Source organism: Platichthys flesus, chromosome 13 (assembly GCF_949316205.1).
Source record: "Platichthys flesus chromosome 13, fPlaFle2.1, whole genome shotgun sequence".
NCBI classification, from domain to species: Eukaryota; Metazoa; Chordata; class Actinopteri; order Pleuronectiformes; family Pleuronectidae; genus Platichthys; species Platichthys flesus.
Genome location: NC_084957.1, coordinates 22,377,053 through 22,398,818, shown reverse-complemented (window position 1 = coordinate 22,398,818; position 21,766 = coordinate 22,377,053). Strand labels below are relative to the sequence as shown.

Genomic DNA, 21,766 nt, shown 5'->3' with positions numbered 1-21,766 from the left:
TAGTTTAGTAGTATATACACTTGAACTATGTTGCATGTGTATGTATTCATCTCTCAAATAGTCCAGCCTCTGCGATAATGCATCAAGTTGTGATCCATGAGTCTAAATTATCCACATATCCAACACATTTTAAATGTGGTTAACACTTCATAGTATGTCTTAGTATGTGGTTTTACCTTAGTATGAGTATTCTTCATTTTCCATTTCTAACATTTCATCTTTTCCTGAACTGCTGTGCACATGTGCATTTATATACATTTGGCAAAGCATCTGGAGAAACTTTACACTGACCTCAGCATCCTACTCATAGACTCCACCAAGCACCATGCAAACACAAATATATAAGTATATGTTGGGAGAGATAAATAGTAGTATATTTTTATAATATATATTTCTACAAATGTTAAAGATTTATATATATATTTTTTTTTTACATATTTGGCTGGAGCAGGTTAGAACCCTGGATTTAGGGGTGGGTTGTTTAGTTAAGAAGAGGGAAATTAATTAAAATGGTTAAAAATGGTTTACTTATAAACTTTGTTTCATAATGTACTTTAGTGATAATACGTTTTGTTATTTACACATTCATTCTGTACAAAATCCTCATCGTCTATAAATCAGGGTCATATATCGTTAATCAAAATTTGCCATTTGTTCTCTTTTATTACAATCATTGGGGTGAAATGGAGACACACACACAGGAGCTTTGCATAGAGTGGAAATCAGAAAAGTGGAACCGGGTCCCGTCAGAAATGTACTAAGAAAGAAGAAAATGTGACTGTGAAGCAAGTAACCAGTTTTACCAGTCTTTTGCAGCAGATTAGCATCATTATGGAAAATGTCCAACTGACCAAGTAATGTCTATGCTAACGTGAAGCAATGTTGCCCATGCCGGAAATCTGCTTTTCAAGCAAACATGTAGTGACGTTCTTTCAGGATTTGTTAGGAGCCAGGAGCAGGATGTGTGTGTGTGAGACATAGTGAAATAGAGAGCAGGCCTAATGGTCGACTTTGAAAGCCCCAAACCTTTGGTACATTCGGTGCAAAATATATATTTATACACACAACAGGACAGACATACATATACAGTTATATACAAAGAGACAAACAGGACCGCACACATGGTACACGTACATGTGCTCGCACATTTCACAAAATCAAAACAGCCCCACCGATTCATCACTGATTCATGAGCAATGAAACATAACCATCGACCTATTACTAAGATAGGCAGACGTGCACATATGAAAGTAACAACATTTTTGAAACATGCTGCCAAGATACTCGCCATTACACTGTCATCGAGAAAACAAACGATTGCAGTCACACATTGTCAATTATCAGAGCTAAAACTAAGTGACTGAAGCACCGATTTCCCACACCTTGTTCCTGTGAGCTCTACACTCAAGGTATGACAGTGGCAGGTAAGCATAAGGCCGCATGCATCAAGTAAGCGCCACAACCAAAGTGACACAACTTCACTAACTCCCTCACTCCTTTTTTTCTGAATGGGTAGCAATATCCTCATGCAAAAAAAGCTAGTAAGGACAGTGTGTTGCACTATTTCAGCATGCAATATCAAGCTATAACACAACGCCATCTAGGGGTTTCTGCCCTGGCTCAGCTCACAGAGCTGGCCAAGAAGATCCCACATGCAGTATTGGGCTGGGAAAGGGGGCTGGGATACAAAAGTCTGCCCCCACATCTTGCATCACATGTGGGGCTCATCACCATTATTCCAGCCCCTGTGTTTAAGCTCCAACAGGACTTTTTACAGTAGGTGTAATCTTGCATGCACCCCATAGAAAATGTGTGTGTGTTTTTGTTTGCACGTAGGAAAGTGTTTGAGAGAAGTGAAAGGGTCCCTTGGGGTATGGTAGTGCACTTACAGAAATGTTATATCACTGGCTTTAAAGACAAAACTATTGTCTGTCATGACAAAACTTCTAAAATATAATATCCGCACAGCCATAAAGGTCAGTTCTTTTTCCTGACAACTACATCCTCACACCTGGTCAGGTCATTCAGCACAGACAAATCACTGCCTCTTTGCTTTAGCATACTTTACTGCCCCCTTGTGTTGATATCTGTAAAAGAAACTTAACCTGTAGCTTCTACAGTTTCATCGTCTTTGATTAGTGACACACAAGGATCTGGTCAGACATAAAATAGCATCCCTTGTGAAATTTCATTTTACAGTTGGGAAAACCCAAGAGGTACTAAAAATATCCCACCGCTGCACTCTGAACAGGAACCTAGGTTGACACCAGGTTTGTGTCTTTCAGCTAACAAGGTCTAATCCGGTGCCAACATCGGGTCAAGTGCCCTCTCCTTCCTCAAGCAACTGCGTCATAATTCATTTCTCTTCACTTCACATCCAACTTTGTGTTTCCTCCCCAGCCCGTGTGAAATTCCCCTTCCTCGGGGGCCAAGCAGAGTTCCTTGAGTTTCATACATTCAGTCACTGATTTGGTACATTCATCACTTTCACTGGACGGGAGGCGATTGCATCAGTGAGCAGGACCTTGTGTGTCATACTCATGCGCACGTGTCATCTGTCTGTGTGGGAGAGAAAGTGCATTGGTCGCTCATGATAAATGTGTGGAAGAGATTGAAAGACAGGAACCCTGCATTTCCATCTGACTGGAGTGTGTCGGTACATGTATCTGGAGTGAGTGCATCTGTGACACTGTAAGAAAATAAACTGGAGGGTGCAAGGATAATGCTATAGTACTGTATGTGTGTGTGATACTGGGTGTCCTTGTTGACTGTTTCCAGAAACAAGGCTGCGTCTGATGTTTCCTAACCTCTCTTGCTCAAATAAGAGCTCTGATGTTACTGTAGTGAAGGTAACATCCCTGACACTGTCCACACATTTATTACTGATGCTTATGAGAGAATCAAAACAGTTAACAGGTACTGTCAGTCTCTGTTTTGTCAACTTCTTTGTATTTGTTTATTTCCTTGTGTGTGTGATTGTGTATTTGTGCCCACCAGTGTTTCTCCTGCTCCATTGAACACCCATTTAAAAGTCGAGAAGGTCATATTTTCCAACCTGATAAAAAATCTTGGGAGAAACACTGGTTTGCACTTCAATAATTACAAAATATCTCATGTTTTTGTACGTGTGTGAGTGTTTGGGTGGGTGTTATGGGTGCTATAGTTTATGACACTGCAGCCTCAGTGCAGGAAGGACACAGTTTAGAGGTCCAGGGAGGGAGAAGGGAGCGTTGTAGTTTTCGAGCAGCTGTCTCTGAGCTGCAGGGGGAGAAAGAGGAAGAGGAGGAGAAGGGGAGATGCTAAAAAATCCAGTAACCAAGGCCATTAACTGAAGAGATAAAGCACACACTTGGCTTAATGAACAAAGGTTACCATGACTACAAGAAACTGCACTGTACGGCTTTTCGCTCTGTTTTCCAATTCTCCATCTTTCTTCCAAGTGATGGGTCGCTGTCAAAAATGTAAGAGAAAGGCGGAGAATTGGAATGAATCCTGTCTACTGAGTGAAGAAAAAACAGTTGTAAAAAAACTGCAGCGTTATCCATGGGTGGGTAGTTGCCATTTGAGGATATTAGTTTTATTTTCCATGTCCTTCCAGAGATGTCCAGGTGCTTCTCTGTCTTAAGTTACACCTGGATGTGAGCTGTGTCGAGGTTATTCCAAACCGAACGTGCTCGTTTCCTCTACAGCAGTGACCAGCTTCTCGTAGAGCATGGAGAAGGACGGGTAAGGTGGGAGGTCCAAACGATTAAAGCAAGTGTGAGCCCTGTAGAGACACACAAGTAAACAACAACAAACAGTTATTCTCAGAAGAGCAAATAATACAAAGAACATGTTAATATGAAAATTGTTTGACACACCCACTGATTTAAACAAATCAGACCAAAGTAGCAGCTCTTTGGGTGCTGGACAGTTTCAGAGCCATAGTATTTCCTAAACACTCATAGAATCCCAATACCCAAAAACTTGAATCCATGCGAGATCAGAAGATAATTAGGAGCTGCCAGACAAAGTGGTTGGTGAAGAAGTGTTTAGTCATGTATACAAACACAAAAGTTGTGCTTTACATGGATCATATTCATTCTATTACTTACTTACTAGTTTATCATATTAAACAGTAGCTCTACCTGGGTAAGGAGGTGATTTTTCCCCACTTCTCGACACAGAATCTGCGAGGTCCATTGCTCCCCCGTAGGGAGGCGAAACCCTCGTAAGGAATACTGGAAGTGCCTGTCACAAACTAGAGACACGAAAGACACATAAGTCAGATCAATATGAAAACAGCAGCCTAACACATTTGGTTATTCATGACTTAAATATGAATTAATCATTTTAGTAATATATATTCAACAGAAAATAATTTCACTGAAAGCCTAACAATTGCAAACTCCTTTTTGATAACAAAAGTCACTCTAACGTCTTGAGGCAACGGGCCTCCACACGGGGGCAGTCTGTGTACATGCACTCATCCACGTGCCCTACCTGCAGCAGCCTGAGCCTCTGCTCATTGTTGAATCTCTCCACAGCAGCCCAGAACCAGCGAATCACTATGTGGTTGTCATGGTAACCTGGGGGGAGGTAAATGATGATGGTGCATGAGTCAGATGAATAACAAATAAGATCTCCGTCCCTTGCTCCTCTCCTCTTTCCTGCCTCACTATTTCTCGGCTTTGCTGTTTGAATGGGCTCTGCTGTTTAATCTTTAATGGGCTGAGCTGCTTTGTCCGTCTCAGTCGATTCCTCTATTAAAAGAGTCTCACACTGAGCCATGGCCAAATGTCAGCTTGAGTTCTCTTCCCGCTGCTGGCGGCTTTTCAAATGTATTGGCCAAACCTTTAAAAAGCCTTTTAATGTGATCTCTTGTAAACGCTTCGGCCACTGGCGCTTGCATCTGAGCACTGTGCAGGACATGTAAAACAATAGTAAAATTGCCAACAAAGCTTCGGGTGGTCAGTGCATCACAGCAGAGTCTGATACAATGATTGAATATTATTATTGTGAAATTATCTATTGAAATCAAGGATCCAAATGATCCAAAATACTAATGAGTAAGGGACATATAATGTTACATTTATTGTAGGAGTAATGAATTTCAGTGGAACTTTTGTGGAGGATGACCGTGGATAAGACAGTTATCTGCATCTGTTAATAATAGTATATTTTCGTACATAATTATAGATGTCAGGAAAACGGCAGGTTTGAATCTAGTTGAGAACTGAAATAGAAAAACTTAGAGAGAAAAAAAAACACTTTTATGGATTGAGATCGGTTCAGTTTAAAAAAAACATACTATGGATGTAGTATACATAATACAGGTTCAGTTGTCACATTTGCAGATCAAGCTGTAAATTAATTCATCAGCACAAGGGCCATGTTATGCTAGTGAATTCACTAGTTTCCCATGTTGCTGTCAGCACATAGATCTCTAGATTCACATACCTCCTCTATACTCTGTGTTGTTCCTCCAGTCTGCCAGGTCGATCTCTGCAGTGCCTGCAATCACCAGCTCCAGCTCCCTGGCATCAAACACTGACACCAGTCGCACATCCACCACCTTACAAACACACACACGTGCAAGTTGATGAGCACGTGGATAAACAAAAGGAGGATAATTTATCCCAGTCCTCACATGGAGAGACAGTTGGCTGGGGGACAATCATTGCTGGTGAAAAGTTTCCATCAGTTTGTTGACAGTCAATTAGATTTGTTGAGTAAACCAGAGCCTACAAAGTAACACTGGCACACATGTAGCCCACAAAGACCCAGTAATCTGTCAACACAAGGGATTTTGGAGTTTGTTCTACATTCTAAACATCAGTCCACCTTACAGTCCACACTATGTTCATTCTGTCAGGCTGGGCTTTCACAGCATGTCCCACTGTGGGGCTATCAGAGCTCACATCTATTCTCCTACACTATAATGCCACCTCTCTAGCACAAATACACACACACATTTTTGTTTTTCAGAGTTTGAGCAGACCACTGTAGACATGCGCTTACATCCAAACTGAGCAGTGCACAATATCTAAACATTCAGTCTGTTGTAAAATAGAGTACCTTTTGACTAGAATCATAACAGACATGAAACAGATGAGTAAACTAAGCCATCTATTTTAATTTATATACTTAATTTCTACCCTCCTACATTGGAGGTTAACCAACAAAAGTTAGCACAAGGTTACAAGAGTAACCTCAAGTAACTCAAATGTCACTGTGTAGTTGAGATGCGTGTGTGTTTTTGGTAGCCACATACTAGAATTATTCATATAATTGTACCATCACATCACATGTTGAAAAAGTTTATTATTTCACTATAATTTAAACATCATGTTACCTTAAAACTAATAATGTTGATGTTTAATGAAATACTTATTATAAGAACAGCAAAAAACGACAACTTTGAAACGTTATGGGATCATCACTGACCCTCCCACTGAATTAGACAAATCAGACCAAGGTAGCAGCTCTTCTGGTGCTGGAGAGTTTGAGAACCATGATATTTCAAACCATCCACAGAATCCATTTAACAACCCCAAAAAATATATAGATACATTGAATAAAAATGTGTTCTTTAATTCTCAGCAACTTAAGTGCTCAATCAACAGTCCCTCTACTGTGCTATGAATCCTACCTGTTTCACAACTAAGACAGCCTCATGACCTCAGTAACGTCTCTAAACACTGACAAAATAAAATGTGCTCTACCTCGTAAAAGCCTCGAACCAGGCTCTCCGTCTGCTGAGCCACTCCTCTCTCTATACGCCACTTGACCATTCGCTCAATGTACTCCTTCTTGTTCTTCTCGGACACAGGGATACCAGCCCCTCCCGGCTTCAGCTCTCTCTCGGTAATCTGCATAATCACAAGCATGGAAACATTAGATTCAACTGCAGATTTATTTTCATTAAGAAATTAAACAATCACTCCATTACCTGTCCAAAAACCTCTTCATTGACGGTGAAAGTGAGGTCCAGCATGTCTTCGATGTCGTTGTCCTTCATCCACTGAAGACTCTGGTGAAACTCCTCATCCAGGAACTCCAAGTCACTCAGTTCACACGGGCTGCACGAGCACAGACAGATACAGAGAGTTTACAGCAGGGTCAGATACGTATTGACTGCCATACTCATAAACCATGGCTGACTGTAAGAAGTGAGGTTGAAGGTCAATGACCTGATGTATAACAGATGTACCTCAAGTGCAAGTAAAGTATAACATCACGTGATTCATGACAGGAAATATGTTTGTACAAATTTATTACATATCAGGATAATAAATTGAGTGCAATCCTGCGATAAATGTTTGCTGCGACACAGATTGTAAATTAAAGTAGAGGGCAAAACAGATCATTCTAATTTGAAACTTTTTATACTAAATTGACGTTTTATCGAGAGACGTGCACACTTTGAACACAAGATATTCCCAATATATTTAGAATTTTTGGCAGTTTTTACTGTGTTGACATACATTTATTTTATTTACAGACCTATTCCTTTGTCACATGTTATAGCTGAAATTAAAATGATTGGAAGTTATCTTTATGTCCACAGATTTCCAACACACAGCAAATGTGTGTGATGCGTAAAACCTTTGCCATCATACTCTTGATGATATAAGCGGAACGTATACTGTTGCTACGGAGACGGTTAGTTAGTTTGAGTTTAAATATATATACATGGATGCGTTTATGTGTGTGTGTATATATATACACACATATTTAAATAAATAATCAAATTCAAGTAATTAATAGATTAAATGAAACACTATATATATAGCGTAAATAAAACACTATATATATATATATAGTCCTTATATTTCTTTACATTTATATATATTTCAATTGTATATTATTTTAAGTAGATGTCATGTATACATTTTGGGAAATTAATTTGTATTTAAATACATTTCTATATGTTTGATAAATGCTTATCTGCACTGTGATGGTGTAGTAAAGAGAGGATCCATTTTGTAGATGAGGTGGAGAAGCCTTATTATTAGAGAAACACTCATCTAACCCAAACCATTACAGGAGACATTTGGAGGGGATCTAATTGGAAATGTTGGTGCCCTGCAAGTTATAAAGGAACAGCAATTACAGAGAGAAGTAGGCCGAGGGACGTACATGCGAAGAAGCCCCTTGTAGAAGGGTCGGGTAAAGAAGGCATCCAGCAGGTACTGGTGGACGAGTGCCAGCCCCAGGATTCGCCCACTGAAGCGGAACCTAGATCCGGCACAGGAAACACAGGAGAATTCATGAGCCAGCACCAGATCCGGCAATGAAGCCTGCTTTGAGTAGCAGTAGGTTGACTCTTTTACTTCTGCTGATTCATATGGATGGACGTTGGTTGGCTAATGTGTACTTGTTTCTTCCATGATGTGACAGCCTTAAATACCCACATCTGTAATCTTCTTCATCCAGTCTAGGCATTATAATTTTCCAGTGTAGTTTTCTGTCCATCCATTTATCAGTCTGATCATCCATCTATCCCATCTTTTATCAATCCATCTGTCCATCCAACCACTGTCACTAAGGCAAAAATTGACTGGTGAGCCATGGAATGCTGATCCAAATTTCCGCAGAATTGCTTCTATTTTGGGATCGGAACACAACAGCAGTCAGAGCAGCTAAAATGAACACTTTACAGTCAGTATAGCAGCAAGTGTAGCTTCAACAAATATGTGATGGATAGACAGACAGGCAGACTGATACTGTAGCGACAGAGCAAACATAGGAAATCCTCACCACTCGTGGTGGTTGTCCACAAAGGCCGACATGGGGCTGATCTGCACTGTGTACGTGTCATTGGCCGAATATTCAAACAGGCCGTAGTACGGGTTGAACAGTTCTCTGGACACCAAGAAGAAAAACTCTCTGGAGGGCCCACTGTAGTCCAGTCTGCAAAACAAGAATCATAACACATGTACAGTAAATACTCATCAGAAGGAGAAGGGAAGCATGAATATTCTTCAGCAACTGCAAGGAACAGTGTACAATTTATCTACACGATTTAGCTTTCAACGAAAATAGTCAAAGCAAAATCTGAGCAACTGGTGTTTGTTTCAGCAAAGATACACCCCCACAACCATCTGCTCCTCGGTCTTTGCAACAATAAAAGGATACAAGATTATACGATGACAGCAAAGCACATATCATCACTCATTCCACCACCTATAAAATCACAGTATACATGTTGTTAATCATCTGTATTAAGAGGTTATTTTTCCCACCCACTTGCACCAGTTGCTACTACACCACAAGATGGTGGAATTACTGTGATGTTATCAAGGTTTGTAGAATGATAAGATCTGAAGCTCAAGTTAAGATTGAATGCTCAGTTAAGTTCACCTGGATCACTAACAGATGAGAAATACACACATTTCACACCTGCACTGTCCACACCATGATAAGGAAATGAACTGGGGGAAAAAGTCATCCTCACCCATCCTCCCCTACAAAGCTGACGTAGAGTTTACTCCTCTGAAGGTCTTTACGGGAGTAGCACATGACTTGGTTAAAGGCGTCCTCCAGAAGGTGGTCTCTCCGTATGATCAGCCTGGGAGAGGACACACACACAGAAGAAGACACACAGTATTATATGCAGCCCAGTTTTTACTTTACAGTAAAATTGATATTATTTCAGTTTTGGATTTAAATTTTAGAGTATGTTTATTATGTTCATGTGTATTAACCAGAGGTGTGGACTCGAGTCACATGACTTGGACTCGAGTCAGACTCGAGTCATGAATTTGATGACTTTAGACTCGACTTGACAAACTGTAAAGAGACTTGCAACAGGACTTGGACTTCAACATCAATGACTCGTGACTTCACTTGGACTTGAGCCGTTTGACTTGATAAGACTTGCTCTTTTCCCCAAAACACAAAGATTCAAAAGTATGTTATTAAGGAGCGCTCTGTATCTTTCATCGTGTTTGTGTGCGTCTGTGTGTGTGTGCAGCGCCGCCGCTCCCAAAACGCCCACTACGCGCTGTGCGTTGGGCACCAAGTCCTGAGGGGGCACCAAAAAAAAAGCAACTGAAAAATCATCATAGTTATAATAATTATGTAGCCGAGCGTTTGGTTGTATCATAAGTCCGGCTTCAGCCGACAAAGGACACGAGAGCAGGTCATGTGCTCGTCCCAATATATATAGAAATATTGGGTACCTTTTAGACATGTATATCACAAAAAAGGCAGAACAAGAGATATATTAAATTGCTCAAAAAAAGTTAAAGAAGATTGACTATTCTTGTTTGTACTTATTGATGATTATTTAACGTAATCATAGAGGAGTTATGCTTAGGGCACCAAAATGGCTCGCAGCGGCACTTGGTGGAATCATACTACGTCCCCATCGTGCACAAATGACTGACAGACTTTTGGCCAATGTGGTCTTTTGCAAATGCAATGCAGCATAGGGCCCTGTCATATAAAAAGCACAACCCTGTTCATTGTTATGTTCAAGTATTTGTTATGTTTCTCACATGTACACACACACACAGACAATATGACGTGAGATAAACACAGGACAGGACTATGTTGTTAGCACTTTTGTACAAATAATTACAGTTGCACTCTCATTCTGTAGGAGTGGTTTAAAATGAAGAATATTCTTGCAAAATATGAGTTAAATGTTAATAGTGCAATAGGGAAGTGCAATGTTGGCACAATTTTTTTTCTGTAATTTCAATTGCACTTGTTTTAATAAATAAATACAGATTTTAAAAGCATACATGATCTGTGTAAATATATTATTACTCAGTGATCAAAAGGACTCGAAAAGACTCGAAACTCAAACTGCAGGACTTGGACTTGACTTGAGACTTGTCAGTCTTGACTTTGGACTTGACTCGGGACTTGCCTGTCTTGACTTGGGACTTGACTCGGGACTTGAGGGCAAAGACTTGAGACTTACTTGGGACTTGCAAAAAAATGACTTGGTCCCACCTCTGGTATTAACATTAAAGGCCATAAAAAGACAAACATCTTATTTTTTTAAACAAGTCAAAAATATATAGTTTTAATATGTATATATTTTTTCTAACGTGCAATTTCCTTAAATAGTTGAGTACTGTAAGTATTTATAGTCCTATTGTTAGGGACTATTTTAAAGTGCAGATTTGGTGCCCTAGTCAGTATTTCAGGCAATCGGTTGGTGTGTGTATGTGTGTGTGTGTCTGTGTGTATGTGTGTGTGTGTGTGTGTGTGTGTGTGTGTGTGTGTAACTGTGTGTGTAAGTGAAGCGACAGTGTAATTCACTGATATATTTTTAATAGTTTGTGGTCAAAAAGGAGTTCTATGTCATGTCATTGTTGCCTTGGATCATTTCCTGTGATTTGTTGATACAATAATAATGTGAAATATTTACAGACTCATCAGTTAAATCTGTTAAGCTTACCTGTCTAACATATTCAAAAATCTAAACACTGGTCTATGTGACATGAAAAAAAATTCTTCCCTTCAAACAAACTAATGTCCCTGTGGAGTTGAGGGGGCTGGGAGAGCGCCTTCACCTACACCGGAGGATCAATCAGTGCAGGTTAGAGCTGTTAGCTGATTGATCCTCAGGTCTAAAACCTCAAGGAGGCTCAGAACTGAGACACAAGAGAGTCACAGAGGACTGAGAGTCACAGACACAGAAACTGAGCAGAACGGAGCCAAGAAACCTGCAGAAAGTGCTGGTACTTTAGGTTTAGAGTTTTGTTTTGAGTTAATAAAGTACGCTGAAAAGCACCATGTTTGTGTCTGGCTGTGTGTGGGAGAGCCCTGTAGCACCGCCGTTTGCCACAGTCCCCTTGGTTTTGAATGCAGTCATTTGACAGTCAAGGATGATGAGACAGCGATGTCAGCACTCGTGATCTCCTGCTCTCCAACCCACCACTGAAAACACATAGCTCTATGTGTTTCCGTTCGCTTAAAACAGTAAATGAATAAACGTTAATGAACCAGCCATAAGAATTATTGCTATTTTTATTATTTTAAACATACTTGACTTTTCCTGGTCCTTGGCCGTAACCTTTGGTCTCCAGCTTTCGATAGAAGTTTCTCAGTTTAGCCTCAAAATCTCGCTTATAGGGAGCAGGAGCACGAGCATTGGCCCGCTGAGTGCCTGAGATATAAACAAGAGCGAGAGAGGGAACGTTAGCAAACCGAACGACAGACTCAAAGAAAAAAAGAGAGATGGGGGAGTAAATGTACAGTAATCATCAAGCAATAGGCAAAACAGAAAAGAAAAAGGGGGCAGAGATATAAGGAGAGGGAGATAAAATAATGTAATGATCTCAATTGGAAAAACGCTAAATCCTGATGGGTGAGGAGTCTAAGAATCTGAAATAGCCTACAAATTGCAGGTTAATCCTGGATTAGTATTTTGTTTCATACTATTCAAAGAAACACACAGACAGAACCTGTTTTTCAGCTCACAGCTGCATCTCTGCAACTGTATCTAAATGTCTGTAATCTCATTGAATAGTTAAAGGTAAGCAGGGGGCTGAGCATAGAGAGCCTGGACAGAGGGCCAGACAGACCTAGATGAGCTGGGACTGATGAGCTGAAGAATAGAAGCAGGTATCAGTGAATGGTCAGGTAGCCAGATGAAAGAAAGTGAGCAGCTCTCTAATAATTATTTAGTGCATCTGAGTCACATTGTATTCACCAGTATCCCTATAGTTCTAACAACATTGTGTCCACCAAGGTATGTATGTATTTTTATGCTCGCTATGAATTTATGTCCAAATTTCCACTGAGACAAATACAGTAATCATACCTCTATGATTGCAAGCTTTTCACTTCAAGAGAGACCATTCAGAACAACTACATACAGTTGTTTTCTAGCACTGGTCAGATAACACATATGAAGAGGTTATTCATAGGGTTAGAATTAAATGTACATCAGTACATTTTAATATGATATTTTTTCTCCAAATCTCTCAGGTAATTATGAAATGAGTGTGTTGTGATATTTCAAAAATATCTATATTCATTTGAAAATACAGGGCAGAGCTAAGTGTGGACAATGTGCTGTATGAACTGTCTTTATGAAGAGGGTAGGTGGGTGGGAAAGGGAAGGGTGTGTGATTACTTGTGTGATTGCACATTCAGGTCTCATGTTTTATTTTAGCCAGACATCAAGCTCTGTGTCTTACAGTATGATGGTACTGTGGAATTGCTTCTTGTATTTAATCAGACAATGCAAACCAAATCTCATGGAATTTCATAACAAGTAAGAATCTAATAAAGATGAGAGGTAGAGTCTCATGCCAATAAAGCTGCAGCAGTCGGAATGCCTGGTGCAGACAGAGTGAGACAGAGACTTACCAGGGGAGCTCTGAGGAGACGAGATGCAGTAACCTGGGTGAAGTAACGGCGGCACATATGACATCACCTCCTCCTCAAACAGGCTGGAGACAGCAGGAAAGCATAGGTGGAAAAAACGGAGAGTTACGATTTGTATTGGAAGTGTTGGGGTTATTACTGATTATAATGTTCCCAAGTGAGTAAGAATCAGCCCCTCACAACCACACACATGCAGAGGACTCACCTCAGCAGCATGACGAGGTCAGCGTCACTAGAGAGACGAGCCAACCCACTGACGCCCTCACTGCGAATAAACTGGACCTTCTCCCTGCACACACACAAACACACACACACTTGTCAATGGGTAAACTGGTCAATCCATTAGGATTAAAGGTTAACTGTGGGTTCAGGTTGACTGATGATGATGATGATAATGGAGGTGCTGGAGGGGAACAAGGCTGGAAGGGGAGAATACAAAAACGGAAGCAATGAAAGACAGAAAACACTGAGCAGAAGACAGAACAAGAGAAATTTCAACATACTTGAGCGAATGGTTCCTGGCGAGCTCGGGTTGCCTTTCCTGCAGTATCTCCAAGATGTTGGTTTGCCGTAGAAATGCCACTATCTTGTCATTGTAGGCTGGAGGAATAAGATAAGACAATTAGGAATGTGCGCACTGTGTCTTGTGTCTGCAGGTTTACACTTTCTGCTTGCATCTATGCACATGTACATGGGATTCTGCCAGACTCACCGACAGGCACCACATCGGGGAACTGACTCCGACTGGAGCCACTGAAAGTGCTGGAGGGGCGGGGCATGGCTGGCGGGTTGGTTTGGCGAGAGTCGTCTACTACCTGTGACAAAAGGAGGCACTACAGTTCAGGTCGCATCCTAGTTCTGACGCGGACCATCAACAGCCTGACACCTGTTAGCTAAGCATATTCTCATCCTTTAACAACAATAACAATTTAGATTCTCAAGTATATTATGGAGGAGATTAATGCTGAATTCAAATTATTGTGTGGATGTTAAATGTTTCAATTATTAATTTAATGAGGAAATACTAATACGACAGATATTGGTTGAAGAGCAGACACTCATGTGACTCCTCAACAAGACAATGGAGCAGAACATGAATATGGCAAGAAAAGAAAAGGTACAATTGTGTGAAAACGTAAGGTGGCTATTTCTATCTTGAGATGTGGTGAACACAGAGCTCCTGTACTGTATGTAACATAGTTTTCTTAGGCAATTTTCATTATTATTTTCTTTAACCACTCTTACTAACGTTTTTATTGGCTGATGCTGTCTCACTATTTCCCCGTCAGTTGCTCTCTTCCTCATCTATTGACCTTTCTAGTTTCTGTGTGTCTGATAAAACCTAAAGTCCAACAGATTTTAAACATGTTTCCCTCAGACATCAAATTACTGACGTACCTGCTGCTGAGGTCCGTTTGAATTCCCTTATTCTCCTTTATGTCCCTTAAAACACAAATTCCTTGAATATATACTGCCTAATTGTCCCATATAGGTTTTGACATAAACTTATTATTAATCAGGTGTCTGTGGTTTTGCTCAGACCAGAATGGAATGAAAATATACCCATCAAAATCTACAGTGATTTGAATTTGCTTAAAAGAGTCATAAAGTTACAAGATATAATTGTTCAGCTCAGTGTTTAAGATTTAAGAAGGCAGCGAAAAAGTATTCTTAAGCATCTTCAAAGAATTTATAGACTATGTTTGTCAGAAAATCGGACTCGGGAGTCAAGTAAACTGCTAATTTAGAAATTAAATGTAAATCTGTACTGTTTGACAGTTAGATGACAGTTTGATGTTTGATGTCAAGAAACAAACTATTTTTTCTTGACATCAACATTTTCCCACAGGCTTGAATGCAACAAGAAGCAAAGGTTCACTAGAAGGACAACTATACAAAATTGATTAGCTTAACCAGAACCCATAATGTTGCACGTTCCAGGGGTGAACAGGCAGCAAAAGCTAATCACTCTCCCTGGTTAAAAGGTGGCAGTGAGAGAAGAGAAACTGAGAGACACTCACAAGAGAAATATGGAGAGAAACTGAGACAGAGCTTAGCTGACCTGAGCTGCTTTGGGAAAGAGGTTATGTGCCGGGATGATTTATATTGATTAATTGGAATCTATGTTTGTTGTTTTTATTCATACTAAAAAAAACAATGAAACTGGTGAGTGGGTGCTGTCTGGCTCGGGAGCTTAGCCGCGATATTACTACTTATTAATATCCCTACTTATTTGACAGAGACATGAATCTGTGTTTATATAGCACATTTCTAGTCTTGATGACCACGCAAACTGTTTACAGTCCAGTTTTACATTCACACACACCGTCATACAGTGCATCTATGTGCAGCACTTTCTCCATGAGAAGGGGCAATCTGGGGTTCAGAATCTTGTCCAAGAACCCTTTGGCACGTAGAAAGGGCAAGACTTGGATCGAACCAGCACGCTTATGGTTAGAGGACGACCACTCAAATTAATCCCTGAGCTTTCAATTGATTTCATTTGCTTTGATTTCATCATATAGCTTTGGAAGAGATAACTACGAACGAGCCAGGAGCAGTATGAGCACGAGGTGTGGTACATTTCACTTCCTTATGATATGAACATAATAATCAATTATTTAATATGCAGTAGAGTGTGTGCAGTATATGAAAAAGGTTCAGTCATCCAGTTGATAGAGTAAGATATGTGGAAGGACAAGTCATAGGCAGCTGGATTTGCTGGTTAAAGGCTCAATGTGTCAAATCTAGTAGTGAATTTGCATGTTGCAGCTGAACACCCCTCATCTCACCCTCCCCTTCAAAAAATGAATGAGAACCTGTGGTAACCTTCATTTGACATAAAAATTCTAAACGATGTTTAGTTTGTCCAATCTGGGCTACTGTAAAAACATGGACTATATAAAACTCTAGAGAGAACCCGCTCTAAGTTAATACTGTGTTTATATATAAATTCTTCTTTCTAGGGTAGAGAAAACAACAATTTGTACAATTTATATGACACAGACTAGTGAAAACATCCCTAGGATTATTATAAATTATATTTCTTTCACCTACATCTTACACATTGAACCTTTAAGTCTTGAAATTCTGTAAGATTTGATTTTACTAAAGGCCGATGTAAATTCCAAATTCCAAGTAGTAAAAATGGGAAATATGAAACAAAATTGGGTGAATTTTTCTAGTCCTGCACTTCCACCAGCATTGACTTTATGCCTGATGACTTCACCTCAGGAACCCAGCAGAATTTAAAAAGCAACTAAGCAGTTCTCTCCTTCAAACCAGCCTCTATAAATACTGCAGTGTTGTGTGAGCCTTAAGTTGACACCAGGTGACGAGTGCTGGGTAGTCTCTCACCTCCCCGGCACTGTGGCTGCGCTGGCGGCTCAGATGCTGGCGATGGGCCAGCAGCCCAGTCGAGCGAGAACTCTGGAGGGGTAGCCGTGGGTCGATGAAGGTCGTGGAGCGACAGTTGTGATCCACAAAGAAGGCCTGGAGATTGAGGTCCAAATACCCACTGTTATGCAAGGACAAGCTACACTGTGTACACAAACATGTATCTTCACATGCAGTGCACGGAAAATAAGGATTATAAAAAAAGGGTTAAGGTGATCATAGGTCAGGAGTCCAAGTTTTGGGGTCTGTCGTACAAACACACACCTTCCCCGTTTGGTCATGTTTCATCTCCCATCCTCGGGGAAGCTCCAGCTGCTTGTTGGAGAACATGTTGAGGAAGGTGACGAGGTCGCGGTTGTGCTGGTAGCGCTCAAAGTAATGAGCATCCCGCCGCACCTTACTGATCATGTGCTTCAGGCAGGTGTTGCTCGTAAACATGCGGTAGGCACTCTGGAGAAAGACGGCAGAGAGGGGAGGTCATTAGAAAGTGACAGAAAACACACTACAGAATAGTTTAGAGACACATAAAATTCAAGACGGAGCCAATTACTTAATGATTAATATTTTTGAATGAAATACATAATCAGAGATAGTCTCCAGCTAGGTACTTACACTATAGAACCAGTGGTTCATAAAATATGTGTGTAGTCTATTATATGTACTGTCGGTGTACAACCGGTTATATGTAACTTTCCTTGAATACTGTAATAATTGTATAATTAATTGTTCTTCCTGATCAGGCTATAATACAATAAAATCTGCTTTGAAACTTTAGTTCATTGGTGATCTTATTGAATTTAGATTCAGCTGAAATTCTATATTCTCTTAAAAAAAGACTAATATTTCATTATTTAATGAACAATGAATCACTAAAACATTGATAACTACATTTACTGATAATCACTTATAACCAACTCTAACTCATTACCTGTAGTAAACAATGGTGCAATGTGCAGCGCTGCTTTTTATTACAGTACTGAATTACAGCACTAGATTCTGAATATAGAGTGGCTAATTCAGGCAGCAGTTACAATGAAGGAGGCTCTGAGTTGTTTGGAGTGTTCAAAGCTGAACAGGTCAAACTACTGAATGGAAAAGAGTAGGCAGACAGTGTAAAAGAACTGCATAGTCAAAGGTGCTAGAGGAGGAGAGGCATATTAAACTGACAGGGTTTGAATGCAGCACGGTGAAGAAGTCGGGGCTGCACAGGAACTTGGCGCTGGGTGACTGCAGCAGGAGAGAGAGGCGCGTGCGACCACTGCTGTGAGCGACTGCACTGTCTCGTCTGTATTCTGCAACAGAATCAACAAGGAGAGGTTAACCTAAACAGACAGTATGCTTAGCATAACTAGCATTTTGTACCAGCGATAGAAACAAGACTGAGTCAAAACCTGGTATTTGGCTGGTGTATTGTTTGTGTATGAAATTGAGCACATAGTTGAAAACTGTTTTGCAACTGGAATACACCAATTCATATATTTAATGCGTCATATTTGCGTTTTTGCCTCATGTTAGCAAGTCATCTATGCATAGGATGTTGAACCTTCTTAAGTCCTAGTTTATTTTTTAAGCCAATTGTTATTTTCGAATATGGCTTATTAAAAGGAAACTTGAATAAGCCATAATGTATAATGTCTAATGTGTTTATGTGTTTGCAAAGTGTGTCAAATTTCAAGTTTAGCTGATCATACATTTGCATCATCACATATAGCTCCTCCGACTAAATTTAACCGTTGCAGTGCATGCATGAAAGCAGCATTTGTTTCTCACACCAATAACTTGATCACAAAGTTAACTCACACAAGTCATCTGGGGATGTGGAGCAGAATCATGGCAAGTCCAGTCAAAAATTTATATACAAATCGTCCAACAGAATACTACTATTCTATGGAGGACCATACATGACATAAGTAAAAATAAATAAATAAATAAATGTATAAATAAATACAGAAATAAATAAATAAATGAATGAATAAAAATGGAAATAAATAAATAAATACAGAAATAAATAAATACATATGTTAATACCAAAAGAAATGTCAAAAGAAATGTCTTAAATATATTTTAACATTTATTTTTTCCCTGATACATTTCCTTTGCATTTGCAGTGTCCTTATGCTAATGAGAAAGGCGGGCCTAACCGCAGTCTCATGCAGGATTGGTCACAGGAGTGTAATGATCCAGCCCTACTACTTCTGCCTTTCAATGCTGGTGTCCAGTAGTTGTTTGCAGCGTTGAGCCAGTTCACACTTAAAATGAACTAGTTCAAGTTCAGAGGGTTAGTTAAGGTTATTTTTTATTGGGATGATTTAGCTGTCAGTAGTCCTGACTGTGAGCGTCACGTCTCGTGTTGTACTGAGCACAATGAGCGAGCCGAGAGGAGGAGGAGGAAACATAAACTCCAGCCCGGTACAAACCACCTGCAGCCTCTGCTCTGATCATGAAGCCGCTGATCTCTGAGCAGATGTGACCAGAGAAACTCTGTGTTTCCACTGTTTCCACTGTTCCACAGAGTCACTAACTGGCTGTTTCACGGTGAAGAGATCAAGTCTCAGTCACTGCCCGTGTCTCTGAGCGAGTGTGTGACGGAGCGCAGGGGCTGTGTGTGTGTGTGTGCGTAGCTCAGTTGACCAATCCTGCTCGAGACTGAGGTTAGGCCCGCATTTCTCATTAGCATAAGGACACTGAAATCGAAAAATAAAAGTTGGAATAAATGTGGAAATAAATAAATAAATATGGAAATAAATGCAGAATTAAATAAATCAATGTCTTAAACGTATTTCCATATTTATTTATTTATTTCCACTTTTATTGCAACTTTTATTTATTTCCACATTTATTTATTTTTCGATTTCAGTGTCCTTATGCTAATGAGAAAGGCGGGCCTAACCTCAGTCTCGAGCAGGATTGGTCAACTGAGCTACACACACACAGCCCCTGCGCTCCGTCACACACTCGCTCAGAGACACGGGCAGTGACTGAGACTTGATCTCTTCACCGTTAAACAGCCAGTTAGTGACTCTGTGGAACAGTGAAAACACAGAGTTTCTCTGGTCACATCTGCTCAGAGATCAGCGGCTTCATGATCAGAGCAGAGGCTGCAGGTGGTTTGTACCGGGCTGGAGTTTCTGTTTCCTCCTCCTCCTCTCGGCTCGATCATTGTGCTCAGTACAACACGAGACGTGACGCTCACAGTCAGGACTACTGACAGCTAAATCATCCCAATAAAAAATAACCTTAACTAACCCTCTGAACTTGAACTAGTTCATTTTAAGTGTGAACTGGCTCAACGCTGCAAACAGCTACTGGACACCAGCATTGAGAGGCAGAAGTAGTAGGGCTGGATCATTACACTCCTGTGACCAATCCTGCATGAGACTGCGGTTAGGCCCGCCTTTCTCATTAGCATAAGGACACTGCAAATGCAAAGGAAATGTATCAGGGAAAAAATAAATGTTAAAATATATTTAAGACATTTCTTTTGACATTTCTTTTGGTATTAACATATTTATTTATTTATTTCTGTATTTATTTATTTATTTCCATTTTTATTTATTCATTTATTTATTTATTTCTGTATTTATTTATACATTTATTTATTTATTTATTTTTACTTATGTCATGTATGGTCCTCCATACTATTCGGAAACCTTTAAGTGTAAAATAATTGCTATAATATCACAAACCAGAAATGGGCATCAGTTCACTTTCTGGTTCAGGTGGTGGTTCAACAGGGCTTTCCTCTGTTCGATCACTGTTTGTTATGGTCCTCCTGATGCTCTGGTATCTGTCATTCAGAGGGGAGTGAAAATATAGTGCTCAGCAAAAAAGGTAGTCATAGAATAGACATATAGGATGAGTAGAATACACAGAATAGAATAGACACATTTACTGATTCCCTAATTTCAACATGAACATGGAGATTATATTAAGTGAAAACATACAACTTACAAGCCTAAATCTCTAAAGGGGGAAAAATTTTTAAGCATGCATTTGTTTTGACTATGGCTCTTTCCCTATGAGACAGTGATTTGTGAATATAAAAATTAATTTTGATTGAAAACAAATTAAAGTAAAGAGAAGTAAACATGAAGTTTAGTAAAGTATTGAATATACTTCTAAATTACAGCACTTACCATAAAAAATATCTATGCTGGATACATCACATTGCTCTTGTCGAAGCCTACCTGCGGTTGAGTTGCTCCATTTGCTGAATGGAGTTGGAGCGTGTCAGGCCTTGCGGGGCAGGAGGTCCAGTGGGACGCTGCCATGTGGTGGTTCTGTTCACATGGTCCACGAAGAAAATCCTCCCGTGGCTGTCGATACGAGCCTCCCAGTCTGAGGAGCAATTATTAATTCATATAAAATAGATGTTTAATGCCTCATGGGAATATACAATATGCAAGTAGACAATGAATGATATACATGACATAAACATCTGACAAAGGATTTGAAACTCCACTATGTATCAAGACTTTATATTCAGGCAGTCCAAAACTGAAATCTGTAAGCTAACATTAGCTGTGTCAGAGAATCAGGTATTCTTTGGACTTCATCCACATGGGGGAAATGAATATCTTAATATTCTACTTAAATCTATTAACATAACTAATTAAAAAGTTAAGAGCTCACCAAAGTTATTGGGATTCATTCTCTGGATAACATCAATGTTACAACATTTTAGGCTGTTACCAAGATAGACTGTTTCTGTCCAGAGCCAGAGGATCAACATAGACAGTGACAGATGTAAGCATCCCTAAAGCCCTGCTGGTGTGGCTAAAAAGGTTTGTAAAAGTCCATGTACATTATTTTTTTCAGATATGTCTGATAACAAAGTGACAAACTGCTGTGTCAATTATTCTCTGCATCATCAGCAGTTAATTTGTTGTCTAAGGCTTGTAGTTTTATTTCACTGCGTAGAACATGGACATGGACACATTGATATAAATACAAACACTGACACAACAACACATGGTAACAAAGAGGACATACACACATGAAGTAGAAAACCAATATGGTGCATACAGACACACAC

At 39.9% G+C, this 21,766-nt stretch overlaps 1 protein-coding gene across 1 annotated transcript in view; it reads right to left on the bottom strand.

Moving 5' to 3' along the window:
• Window positions 1-652: 652 nt before the first annotated feature.
• hecw2a (HECT, C2 and WW domain containing E3 ubiquitin protein ligase 2a) overlaps window positions 653-21,766 on the bottom strand; it is a 29,646-nt gene continuing 8,532 nt past the window's right edge. The window contains exons 11-29 of the mRNA XM_062403455.1: window positions 20,919-21,069; window positions 20,418-20,518; window positions 17,899-18,023; window positions 16,996-17,181; window positions 16,693-16,827; window positions 14,048-14,150; window positions 13,839-13,935; window positions 13,541-13,624; window positions 13,318-13,400; window positions 11,989-12,109; window positions 9,440-9,553; window positions 8,743-8,895; window positions 8,122-8,220; window positions 6,932-7,061; window positions 6,705-6,851; window positions 5,440-5,554; window positions 4,483-4,568; window positions 4,128-4,240; window positions 653-3,766 (exon numbers count right to left, since the gene is read on the bottom strand). Of these exons, the coding sequence (XP_062259439.1) occupies window positions 3,655-3,766; window positions 4,128-4,240; window positions 4,483-4,568; window positions 5,440-5,554; window positions 6,705-6,851; window positions 6,932-7,061; window positions 8,122-8,220; window positions 8,743-8,895; window positions 9,440-9,553; window positions 11,989-12,109; window positions 13,318-13,400; window positions 13,541-13,624; window positions 13,839-13,935; window positions 14,048-14,150; window positions 16,693-16,827; window positions 16,996-17,181; window positions 17,899-18,023; window positions 20,418-20,518; window positions 20,919-21,069 (2,255 nt within the window). The 3' untranslated portion in view covers window positions 653-3,654. The remainder of the gene's footprint in view (window positions 3,767-4,127; window positions 4,241-4,482; window positions 4,569-5,439; window positions 5,555-6,704; window positions 6,852-6,931; window positions 7,062-8,121; window positions 8,221-8,742; window positions 8,896-9,439; window positions 9,554-11,988; window positions 12,110-13,317; window positions 13,401-13,540; window positions 13,625-13,838; window positions 13,936-14,047; window positions 14,151-16,692; window positions 16,828-16,995; window positions 17,182-17,898; window positions 18,024-20,417; window positions 20,519-20,918; window positions 21,070-21,766) is intronic.